The following is a 12522-nucleotide window of genomic DNA, read 5'->3' as shown; positions in this document are numbered from 1 at the left end:
TGAACAAAAAGGCATGGTGTCTGTTTCTGAATGAATACCAGCGCCTTCTCTGCACATATATGGAGCCGATCTCTCCACAGCTGTGGAGGGGACTCGGTATCTTGCAGCTGGTGCTGCTAACCTGGGTGTTAGCTGGTGCGATGTGGTGACGAGGTGGTTCTTGCTGCCCTCATGGAGCTGGTGTCAATGTTCTCTGCCAGGCTGACCATCCTTCTGTGCCCTTCCAGCTCTCTGCGCTGGAGACAGCCGGGAACGCTGTGCAGCAGCCTCCCTGCTGCCTTGGGCCCTCGGATGCTGACGTTACTCACCGCGCCTGGATGTGCACCACTGTGTTGGCCTTTCCATTGCCTCCCCACGTGCTCAGGAGGTCCTCACTGACTGCAGAGCTGCTCTATCTGGTAGTAGCATTGGACCTTGCAAGGCTTCTGGCAGAGCTTTGTGAACCAGCACTGATGGCAAGGATGGATGGCAAGGAGAGGAGAGCCTCAGGGTGGGTGGAGTGGGAGACTTTCACAGCTGGTGACAGCTTCCCCTGAGGCTCTGCTTACATGATAATCCTCGAGAATATACACAAATGGACCATTTGTTTATTTCTGTTTCTGGCAGTTGCATTTAGCAGATACAACCCACTTGTACAAGGACTTTGGACCTATCTAGAGGCATTGCTTGCAAAAGTGCTACAGAATGGCAGGATGCTGGTGTACGCAGAGGAAAGATGCTGCGTCTGCCCTGGAGCTGCCTGAGCAGAGGCTGGGTAGTCCTCCCACACTTACCGTATCCCCTGTGTGTTGGCCTGAAGCTCTTGCTTTGGCACGCAGCTTCTGCTAGCCAGTTTATTGACACTTTGTACTGTCTGGGAGACTCGCTCCAAAATAGCCATGAATTTCCCGGATGTGAGAAACTGGAGAGATACTGGCTGTGGCAGCGAAGCTCTAATTTCTTGCTATACACATTTTCTATGTATCCACGTGTGAGATAAAACAGGTTTATGTGTTCTGTTATTGTCATAGGGAGTGTCTTGCTCTGAAGCCTGCTCCAGGTGGGGCAGCCTCTACTCCTTCGCCCAGAGCAGGGGCCCTTGTATCTGTAAGGGTTTGGTCAATGCAGGGTGCAGTTGCTTTAACCAGTGACAATTCTCACTAGGAAGGAACAAGTCAGTCTGTATCACCCCTCCACAGATCATCTCACTCTGCTGGAAGAAGTGTCCTGTGTTAAATATTTTTCACTGTTTGATTATAGGTGTTCTTGCCGGATTGGTAAGAGCACCTGGTCCCTTTGCAGCAGCAGCAGCGAGAATTGCTCGTGCAGGGGGAGGCCTGACGGCAGGAGGCAGCTTTATTTTCCATTGCCAACAGCCTTGCGTGGCTGGGGGGAGATGTCTTAACGTGCAGCCTGTTTCGACTTTCCGCGCTGCCTGCGCTGAATGGGCCATGGCAGGGGAGCAGGGTGGGGAGGAACGTTAGTGCCTCTGCATCATAATTCCTAACATAACAATACACTGGAGACCCTGCACTCCTTGGAGCGTGAAGTGCACAGTGTTCGCACGTGTGAGTGCGTCATATGCATGTGTGCACGGAATATAGCATGTGCATATGGAGGAAAACTGGTGCATGTACACCCGAATGAGGCACGAATACGGACAAATAAGAGCACTGGTGTTTGAGCGCTCTCAGCTGTGTGTGTGATGAAACATGGGTGTGAGTTGTGGTATATGAGTGCATCTGTGCACCTTGTGTGGGGCACTACTCATGATCCATGAACAGCACTGAATTGATGCCTGGCACTCCCTCAGGTCTAATGCCCTGTGTTTCTCAGTGAGTGTCCAGACAGGGAAATGCAAAAAGTGATGGTGCAGCTTGTTGGATGCTCTGGGAATCTCCCCTGTTGTTGTGGTCACTCTAGAGGAATGGCAAGTTCAGGGAAGGGTTAGGGAAATAGCTCCCAGGTGTGGCTGCCAGGTAAGCAGAGCTGCTTAGAGTCATTACAGGGGCTGCGCAGAGCCCAGTTCCCTTCTCTGGGGAGTAGATGGCTATCTAGTACCTAATGCACATAGTCCAGAATAGCCCCTTCTGCCTCTGTCCTCTTCTCGCTCCTATTTGGAGTAACAGATAGCAGGAGATTAACTCTGCAAACTGTTGAAGGTGTGAGTATTTCATGAGCAGTTCTAGTGTGGCTGGTGTCAGGGCTTTGGCGACAGCTCAGGGTGTTGTTGCAGGAGAGGTGGAAGCTGGGTGACTTTCCCTACTTCCTGACCCAGCCCCCCTCCCCAGGCACTCACTGAATACGACCCACCCTTGGCCACAGGTCTCGCATCTCCCACCTCAGTGCTCCAGGTTGCCTTGAAGCTCAATCCAGAGCCCTTTCTGCAAAAAACTTTAGCCTTAAATTCAGCCAGGTGGTGAGTCTTTAAACAGATGCTTCTCTCCTAGCCCATGAGTGCAGAAGTGAGATGCCAGGAAAATGAGACTAGTGACAGTGACTGAACAGCCAGCAACTCCCACTGTCGGGCACTGGCAGCTCTTGGAGGGAGCCTTGCTTACGCACGCAGGCCTGGTGTGGTCTGGCCCTGCACAGTGCTGGTGGCACCCGTGCAGCAGCAACCCTCTGCCAGTAGCATGGAGCGTGCTGCCCTCCGCGCCTGGATGGTGCCGACAGTGCTGCTGCACGTGTCCTACCTGCAGCAGTGACCCTCTGCTTGCAGGGCAGAGCGTGCTCCCCTCCAGGCCTGGGCAGCAGCAACAGTGCTGCTGCAAGGCTCCCACCCGCACTGGGCAGCGGTGGGTGACCTTCTGCCCGCAGCACGGAGCATGCTCCTGCCCTGCGCCCAGGCAGCGCTGCGGAGAGGCAGCTGCATGCCAATACTGGAGCTTCCCTGCTCTTGGGGTCCTGTTAGAGCGTGAATTTCCGTAGTGATGAGAGCAGTGCTTGCTGCCCTCCCACTGGCGTCCCCGGCTCTCCTGCTGCTGTGGGCTGGGCTCTGGCATGGGGCACCCGGAAGCTGGGGGACAGTGACAGCATGGGGGCAGTGTTAGGGCATGCGGAGCCCAGCTCTTGCACCACCACTGACACCTTGGCCTTTTTTAGGCTCCTAGAGATGCTGCCAGCCCCCCTGCGGCTGCCTGCGTGAACCGGTGGAGGATGGACGTGGCCGGCATCAGCTGGGCAAGGGACCTTCGCCAGGTGCTGGGATGCTACCGCCCTGAAGACAGGCATTACAAATGTGAGCGGAGCGTGCGTTCCAGGCCCTGGACTGCAGGACCCCTTGCCTGGGAGTGCACTGCAGGACGGGCAAGTGGTGGCTGCTGCAGCTCATCCCGTTGACTTCTCTGTGACACGTTACGCAGAAGAGCTTCCCCTCGCTTCTTGGGAGTGACCGTCCTGTGTACCTGCACGCAGCTGCACAGTTCCTGCCTGCTGGGGGTGGGTGGTGGGTTGTGACCCCGCTCCCCAGCAAGACTGCTGAGCACAGAGCGGTGCAGCCCTGCTCCTGGGACATGCCAGCTGGGGGACTCTTCTCTGGAGACCCAGGTTCAGCCTGTGAGCCATCTGCACAGACAGCTCTTGCGCTAGCAGCGGAGGGCTCAGGACACCTCTTGCCACAGATGCGACTCTAGCCTGCTGGGACAGGAGCGCTCCAGCTGCAGGACGTGTAGAGCAGCAGGGATGGGGATGCTCTGCGTTGACTGGTGAGCCCCACGCTGCTGGTGCGGACTTTCCTCCTCCTCCCCAAAGGATGCCGGTTGCCTGTCCAAAAACTACTGCCCATGCAGCCTGCTGGAGTGTGATGGCGAAGGGTCTGCAGGGCTTCCTGTGGACTGTGCTGCTGCTGTTCTGTGCCGTGCCACAGCAGGGGGCCCAGGCTGTGCCCACGGAGGTGGGGGGGCCTGGCCTGGGGCAGCCGGGGGACCCTGCGCTGCTGGCTGGTGGCAGAGTAAAGCGTGGCTGGGTGTGGAACCAGTTCTTTGTGGTGGAAGAGTACACGGGCACGGAGCCGTTGTACGTGGGGAAGGTAAGGTAACCTCGATACGTCTCCATGGGGTGGATAAACCTGTGGCAGAGCAGGGCGTGCTCGTGGCTTAGTCAAGCCTGGGAGGTGGGGGGAGGCCCTGCATAAGGGCTACCCTTATGGGGCCGGGGGGAGAAGCGCCCTATGGACTGGGATAGCAGGAGCCCTGCCTCTGCTGGGGGGCTGAGGAGGTTAATGTGCTCTGAAAGCCCCCAGGGCAGGAGCACACCAACATTCACACCTGCAATCTCCCAGCTGTGTGCTAGGTTCCTGTGGTGCTTGGGGTTGGTGCAAGTAGGCCTGGTCTTTGGGCAATGTGGGTGCAGTGCAGAAGAGTCAGCCTCGTGTCTGTGGGAGGGCCTGGTGGGCTGGAGCAGGTGTGCACAGCAGACATGCCCACCAGCCGCTGCTGGTGGGGCCGGCATCTGCTCGTACTGTACTGGTTTGTGGCACAGCTGGGAGTCAAGGCGCTGCTGTTGCACCAAGCACCCTTCTGCCCTATCAGCTCCAGGAACAGACATAACCACGACCACTGATTTCCTGGAGGTGGCCCCTCCATGGTCGTGTAGTCCCTTCAGCATGGGAATGACATCCTGGATTTTATTTCTGGCCTTCCTGGAGGTTCTTCCTGGTCCCCCAAGGGCAGTGCTCATAGGGACGGGCTCTGTTGGACCCGCAGGTGACAGTGGCCATTTCCTGGTCATCACGTGTGCAGAAGGGGGCGTGGTGGAGCAGATATCTTGCTCCAGTCATGGTGTGGAAGTCCTGCTCTTGCTTGTGGCCAGAGTGAGGTTGTTGCAGGAATTATGTATCTCAGGTCCAGACTGCACAGGGTAGTGTGGAAGATGCTTGGTGTGGGTGTGCATGACTGGGAGGGGCTCTGAGAGGCCACCCTGGAGATAAAGCTTTCCTGTGGGCTTACCAGGAGCCATCCCCACCAGACCTGTGCTGTGGGAGCTCCTGGGCACTGGTGGGAAGCTGCATCATGTTGCTGTGCTCCTGGGGCAATGCCACGCTGGACTCTGCACAGGTAGTGGCCTCAGGGCTGCTAGGCTTCCAGGAGCTGTGGAGGACCTGCCCCGTGGCTCTCGTGTGCTGGGAGGGTGTGTGGCACTTGTACAGTGACGAGAGCAGCGCTGGCTGTCAGGAGCAGCCCGGAGGAGAGTGCTGTGAGCCACCTGCAGCCACCCCAGCGAGGACACAGGCTGTCCCCAAAGGAAAGCGCTGAAGAGCACACGCAGTAGGGTTGTCTGATGACCTCAGCCGTGTGGTTGTGAGTCTGGAGAAGGCTTGAAAATGGGCTTCTTGGCTAGGGGCCAGGTGGGTTTTCAGCAGTGATTTGTGTCCATTTCAGCAGACGCTCAAGCTGCACTCCTCTGTGACGATGCTCGATGCAGTTACAGTTAATTCACAGCTCCCCTGGGAAGTGACTTGAAGCATCAGGCCCTGTCAAATCCAGAGGTAGCCTAGCAACAGCTTCGTCTCCAGAATGAACCCAGGAACCTAAAACTAACCCATTTTGCAGCCTTTTCCCTATCGGTCCCCACGTCACCTGCCAGCTCAGGATAAACAGTTGGGTTGCATTGAAAGCAATTCCCTGTAGACGTCTCTCCCAGGGCCTGCGACGCCCTGGGGCTGGGGTGATCCCTGGGCCTGGAGGAGCTGGTCCATGCCAGCCACTGCGCTGCCCTGCCGGGAGAGGGCCTGGGCGGGCAACACGCCTTCCTTCCCTCCTCGCGCGAGGCTGCTCTGCTGCGCGAGCCCGACTGGGGTTTCCGGAGCATCGTGCGCTGCCAGCGTCCGCAGCTCCCGGCAGCGTTGCTGGGACTCGCCCTCCATGGGCGTCTCTCGTACACCTACACGTGCCCTTTGAAGGGCCAATACCATTTCCATAAAATCTGGGCTCTCTAGCTAATCCTTCTTCTGAACTGTAATTTCCCCTGAGGCTGCTGTCAGTTTGATGTGGATTTCTTTGGGTTTTTTTAAATAGAATTATGGGGTCAGCACTAGTTACAAACTTCTGCATGTGGACAGATCTATTTTAGATAGAAGAGAGGATTAAAGGGAAAAAAGCAGATTTAATTAAGTTGCTAATATTTAAAGAAAATTGATGAACTCAGGCTTTATGAGTTGGAGCAAACAGAGTGCGTCTTTATTATGGGCTAGTTTTTATTTGATTTGCTTTCTTTTCCAGCCTCAGAGTTGGTTTTTATTTGTGTATCTGTGCTTTCTGTTTAATCGCTTTTAATAAGGAATATACACCTCTCTTCACATTTAATTTTGATTTAATTAGTAGGAAGTAATTAATGGCCTCATAAAATTGCTGGTTTTAGCCCTTCAGAACAAGGAAACCATTTTACTATTTAACAGACTGAGGAGATGAAAGACTTTCTTCCGTCTTCCAGATGGCCCTGGCTGCTGTGGACACGCATACCCTTGGCGGGGAGCTGGACCGCTGCTGAGCCGAGCGCCCAGATCCCTCCCCGTCCGCGGAGGAGCGCTCCTGGGCACGCCGTCTCTCGCACCCGGCTGCAGCGCGGGGCTGCGGGGCTCTGCCCCCCTCTGCGTCCGACGGGTGCCGGAGCGCTGCTCCGTGCCGCTGCCTGGCAGAGCGACCCGCCGGCGAGCCGTGAGCCCGGGCAGGGCTTCACCCTGGAAAGAGCATCCCTGGGACGCGGTCCAGGCCTGTGCTCTGTGGCATCCCCTCTTAGCGGTCTGCAGTCAGCTCTCCGGCCCTCCCCCATTAGTTGTTGCTTAGCTGAGCAGCACAGATTTAGCTCTTTTAATCTTCCCTTGTAAATCAATCTCTGCAGCCCCTTGAGCCCAGGCTCCATTTTTCTTCCTGGCTGCCCAGTTTGCTGGGATGCTGGTATCCGCTCTGAGCGCAGTTAGCGCTGAGCAAACACGTGAAGAGGATGCGCTGAGAGCTCAGCGTGGTCCTGGGGAAAGGTGCTGGGGGGTTGTTTCCGGGCTAATTACTCACCACGAGCCCGGTGTTCAGCAGAGAAATGCAGGTTTCCCTAACCTCTGCTGTACGGACCAGGTGCGCCTCTTCCTACCGGAGAAGCTTCATCCCGCTGGAGTAGGAGTGAGCCGGCGGGAGGGAGTTGTGACACGGAGGGGCAGCGAGCGCCGCGGGTGGCGCGGGACCCCCGGGCCGAGGCCAGGCTGCCGGAGCCCCCGCGACCGCGGCCGTTCCTGGCGGGTGGCGGCCAGCTTCCTCGGGAGCCCGGGGAGGGCTTTAACGGGGGACCAAACGTGCCAACGTCGTGTAAAATGCATCGAATTGTCTAACGGGTGGGCCCCTCACTCATGAAATAAATATATAAACTGTATCCAACAAGACAAATATAATGAAGGCATCGTAAAAAGAGGCAGCTCTGGTATAAATTCTTGCTGGTAGAGCTGTATGTCTGAAAGGTGGATTATAGAACTGCAGTTTGGAAGATTGAATGGCCCATAAACATTTTCATATTTCATTAGCCGATTAATGGACGGCTTTTTTCTTTTTTTTTTGGCGAGGGGGCAACTTTGCTGATTCTAAGCAGAAATTGTAGGGAGCAAAGGAAGGCGGCTGATGAAACCTTTCCGGGGCCTGTCCCATTATGGATAGTCCCAATTAATGCCCGTGCTGCTCTCTGTCAAGACACATTGAGCCTGTCCAGTTACTGTTAATAGATTTCTCATAAGTGGCTGGATTGCAAAAACCTCATAATTCAGTTTAATGCCACCAATAAAATTAACTCTGGACGTCTGGGCTGGATTCCAGTCAGCTCCTTGTCCGTGGGGAGCTGCTGTTTACCCTTTCTTTTCCTAATTTCAAATATTGCATTAATTAGAAAACGAAGAGGAAAATGGCTACAAAAGCATTTTCCCCGGGGTCTGTTTTTCATCCTGAGCGCAGGGCTGATTTGCTGTGGCCCTGCGGGCCTCAGCGTGGTCCTCTGGGTGTGAGGTGCAGCGAGCGCGTGAGTTCTCGGGCAGGCGGAGCCGGTGGCCGGCGTCCGGGGCCGGGCAGAGCCGGCGGTCCCGGGCCGTGGGCGCAGCCCTCGCCGGGGGGCCGCAGCCGACGCCTTCCCCGGGCCTGGCCTCGGCGCGGGGGCGGGCAGGACCGGAGGCAGCACCGGTCTATCGCTGGCGGCTGGGGCTCCCTGCGGAGGTGCCGGCCTGGCCGGGGCTGCCCCGGCCGCCCCAACCGGCTCCCTCTCTCCCTGGCAGATCCACTCGGACTCGGACGAGGGGGACGGCTCCATCAAGTACACCATCTCCGGCGAGGGCGCGGGCACCATCTTCCTCATCGACGAGCTCACGGGCGACATCCACGCCACCGAGCGTCTGGACCGGGAGCAGAAAACCTTCTACACGCTGCGCGCGCAGGCCCGCGACCGGCAGACGGACCGGCTGCTGGAGCCCGAGTCGGAGTTCATCATCAAGGTGCAGGACATCAACGACAGCGAGCCCCGCTTCCTGGAGGGGCCCTACATCGGCAGCGTGGCCGAGCTCTCCCCCGTCGGTAGGTCTCCGGGCGCGAGTGCTCAGCGCCCGGCCTGGCGCCGCCGCGGAGCCGGCTGTAAACCCCAGGGACTGGGGCCGGGGCCGGGCGAGCCGAGAGGGATAACGCGTAAGGGGGCTTAGGGAAAACAAGAGCGTAAATCCTCTGAGCTGATCGCTGGGCTGCAGCCGCGCGCTCGGCCCCAGCCCGGAGCCGGGTCGAGGCGGCGCCGGCTGCCCTGTGCCCTGGCCGGCCCCGGCCCGACGAGGGCCCTCGCGCGGCTGCCCCGCTGCCGGCCCCGCTGCTCGGGCATCCGCTCCTGGGGCGGCCCCCGCGCACGGCCCGGCGGCCCCTCCGCAGCCCGCGGCGGCCGGCTGCGCCCCCGCGGCCCCTCCGCGCCGCCCGACGGCTCCGCGATGCCAGCGCGCTCTCGCTGTTGGGGGCGATCGGGAGCTCGTGCCGTGCGTGGCAGAAGCCTTTTGCGCCCGCAGACGGTCCCAGCCCAGGATGCTGAGCGTGAGGGGTGCCGGGGACGGCGTGTGCCAAGCGCTGCGCTGCCCCAGCCTGCGGTGCAGCGCTGCCGCCCCTCTCCCCCGTGCCGCGCTGCTGCGCAGAGCCTGGCTCGCTGTGCTGCCCCGTCCCGGGGCGGCGCGCCGCTCCCCGTCCGCGCCGGGCCCTTCGTTGTCCCCCGTCGACCAGCTGCGACACGCAGTAGGCTGAGCGCGCAGCACGCGCTGCGGGCAGGAGCTATAAATCACCGCTCTCCAAAGGCTGCGTCAAGGTAGAAGACAGCCTGCAAAAGACTGGCTGACGTCAAAGATAAGGCAGGTCCCCCAGGACCGTTAGCAAGGGACGGGAGCAACGGCGTTGGGGGGAGCAGGGCTGTGCCGCCGGGTCCGGCCGTGCCTTGCAGGAGAGTCCGGCTGAAGCAGCATTGTGGGGGCTGAGCACGGGGGATGCTGCCGCGGGATGGAGCTTGGGCTCTCTGCCGTTGACGTGCAGCGTATTGCGAGGCCAGTGCGTGGCCTCCAGCAGGCACAGATGTGCAGGAACTGCCTGCACCGGAGGAGCTGCTGCTGCCTGGATTCCTGTTGACAGATGGAGAGTAGGCTCTCCTGGGGCATCCCAGGCTCTCCTGGGGCATCCCAGGCTCTCCTTTCTCTTCTGTTTACCTGCACAAATCCTCTCCCAAGTCTAACAGTGACCCCTTGAACTACAGCCATATGCTCCTGGGGAAATGAAAGTCAGCATGTGGGCAGCAAAGCAGGAGGCATCCTGTTCCCAAAGGGAAGAAAGAAATTAAATTAATCTATTTTGCTTGAACAACTTTTAAAAAGGAAGGAATTCTCAACTCGGAGCATTAGACAAGGATCCCAATTCTTTGAAAATCGCCAACAATTATGGAGCTGCCTGATCACAGACTGATGTGAACAAGACATATCAAAGGAGACAGTGTCTATGCGAAATTGGAGATCAGAGGGAGAAAGAAACACGGTTTCAGAACATGAAAGGAGGCGATTCCTGCAAATTAAAATACTCAGAAGTTAAAAGTAAAGAGAAGTGTTGCGAATGGCGTGGGATGTGCTTCCAAGCTGCATACTTGCAGAGGGGAGCTGGAGCTCGGAGGCTGTTCTGCTTGCCCAGCTGAGGTCTGCCTGCCTGGGACGCCCTTGCCGTGGGGTCTTCTGTAGCCTGGTCAGCCTGGGGGAATGTAAGGGCTCCTCTGCAGCAGCCTGGCCCTGGACATGGCCCAGCTAACAGGGCGGGGAGAGCCTCACACAGCATCTTCAAAAGTTGCTGCCAAGTGGTCCTCAGCATGAATGCTGAGCTGGAGAGCACCCACGTGCAGCTCCTGCGAGTCCCCCCCTCCCTCCCTGCTGTCCCTCAGCTTGCCAGTGCTTTGCTCGGGAACAGATAGCACAAGGGATGGGACTGACACAGCCTGTTAAAGTACTAAGCAAGGCAGCCTGAGAAGTTGCTTTCTCCTGAATGCGCTGCAAGAAACCTGCCCTGCTCCTCATCTGTGGCCCTAGTGTGCAGTGCAAGGTGTTGGACACAGTGGGAGATGGGCCTGGTGTGTGAGGTTCAGCGCCAGGTGCAGACTGTGGGCTGCTGCCTGGGGCTGAGGAGGTGGAGTTTGGGGCTTTGTTCTTGGTAAAGTGCATGGGGAATACCCTGCAAGGCCTGTCCGGGTGGGAGCTCTCCTTTGTGGTGTCCAGGCCTGGTGCAGCTATGGCTTTGCTCTTGTTGGTAGTGGTTTTCTGACTCTGAGACAAGCAGATAATCTGTCCTGGATCTGAGGGGTATTTCCATAAGAGCTGGTGAGGGAGTTACCCATCCTTGCCTGTGGATAGAGGGCATCTCCAGTGGCAGTTGGGTAGGGGCAGGAAGGCTGGGCAGCCTATGGAAAGCTTGGATTACCTCTTGCATCAAGGTCAAAGTCTGGAGACCTGCAGAGGAATGTGTCCAGCCTCTGCTTGGTTTGGATGCAGGTGTTTTCCCAGATCACCAGTGTCTGTGGTTCAGCTGTGCTTTCTGCTGTGGAAGGGGCTGGATGGAGCAGTCCCGGGGAGCAAGGGTGTTCTCCAGCTCAGAGCATGTTTGCAGGGAACTGCTGTTAACTCCCCATCTCTGATGCTCTGATAGCCTTTGCTTTGCAACCCAGCCTGAAAAGCAGAGGGTGGCCTGCTTCCTCCTCCTCCCATGCTCCTGCTTCCCAGCCCTAGCTCGGGCTTGTGCCTGGGGCCGGTGAGTGGGTGGTTTTTCTCTTGCTCATGGTAGCTGTCAACTGCAGCTCTCCTGCCAGCAGCACAGTCCCAGCCCCCAGAGCTGGGTGCCTTCCTGGAACATAAAGAGGAGTAAAACAAATGTGGCCAGATCAGCTCAGTGACAGTAAGAGCAGATCAAAGGACATTATTTGCATAATGAAGGAGTGCTAATTGGGAGGGAAAGTCATTTGATTTCCCAGTGTCTAAGAGGGAATGACAAGTAATGAGAGAACTGCACAAACTCTCACTGAGTAGCTGGGACTGCTCTGCCTGAGGGCCAGGACAGCCTGTTTTGGTAGTGACAGCATACATGCCGCTTAAGTCTATAAGAACAGTTGTGTTACGGTAGACCAAAGACCTCTTTATTGTAGGATCTTGTCTTGACAGTGGCCAAAAAATGGATGCTCGTGGAGGAGTTAGGAACAGGGTGAGCATTTGTGATGCTTTGCTTAATACTCTCCCAGCCAGCAGCCAGCTTCAGGTTGGGGATTTCTTAAGCTGTTTGTACTTTCCATGGGTTTAGTGAATTTCAGTGTTTTTGTCTTTCACGAACTCATCCAGACTCACCTTAAATCTCTGCAAAGAGGAAAGGAAAAGGGTTTGTTGTTGCTTTCTGGTGGATTAGAAGTGGCAGATGCAGGAAATGGTGGGTCAGGATGGAAAAGCCAGAGTTTGGAATTTCTGAGGGGCCACGATGGTTCTTAGAGCTAACCCCAGCCCATGGAGCCAGGCTGAATGTGTGCTATGGCCCTGGAGAAGTCAGTGCACGCATGGAGCACAGAGCTGAGGCTGGTACTGAGCTCCTGTACCTGGAAGAAGCACATCCAGAATGGAAGCTGACCCAACAGTCTTAGCTCCTTTGGCATAGCAGGTCTAGCTGTAAGAGCAGGCTTCAAATGACTCTTCTCCGGAGACCTCATCTCTGGGGCTATTGGGACATTAGGAGAAATAGCGCAGCCTGCCCAAGGACATTTTGCAGGCAGCAGGGCTCGGTGTCCCTTTCCTCAGTAGAGGTGGGCACAGATTCGAACAGCACAGCAATGGCCGAAGCTGGCTGTTGAAGACTGCTGTCGGGATGCAGAGTTGAAGGACGGCAAGGAGTGATTGGAGCTGGTGCTGCAAGTGGAGCTGTTGTGAGGCTAGGCAGGGAAAGGCAGCTGGAGTTGCGAAGTAGGAGATGGCTCTCCTGTTGGGCTGAGGGCTCTCCCTGCTCAGGGCCCTGAGGGCGCGCGCAGGGGCCTTGTCCCTGCCCCAAG

The 12522-nt window shown here is 57.3% G+C and overlaps 1 protein-coding gene across 4 annotated transcripts in view; it reads left to right on the top strand.

Moving 5' to 3' along the window:
• CDH22 (cadherin 22) overlaps positions 1-12522 on the top strand; it is a 127505-nt gene that overhangs the window by 68061 nt on the left and 46922 nt on the right. For all 4 annotated transcript variants that reach the window (XM_068912093.1, XM_068912089.1, XM_068912091.1 and 1 more), the window contains exons 2-3: positions 3085-4009; positions 8225-8519. In XM_068912093.1, coding sequence (XP_068768194.1) covers positions 3734-4009; positions 8225-8519 — 571 coding nt within the window. In that variant the 5' untranslated portion in view covers positions 3085-3733. The remainder of the gene's footprint in view (positions 1-3084; positions 4010-8224; positions 8520-12522) is intronic.

The sequence above is a fragment of the Struthio camelus genome, chromosome 18 (assembly GCF_040807025.1).
Source record: "Struthio camelus isolate bStrCam1 chromosome 18, bStrCam1.hap1, whole genome shotgun sequence".
NCBI classification, from domain to species: Eukaryota; Metazoa; Chordata; class Aves; order Struthioniformes; family Struthionidae; genus Struthio; species Struthio camelus.
This window is presented reverse-complemented; position numbering and strand designations above follow the sequence as displayed.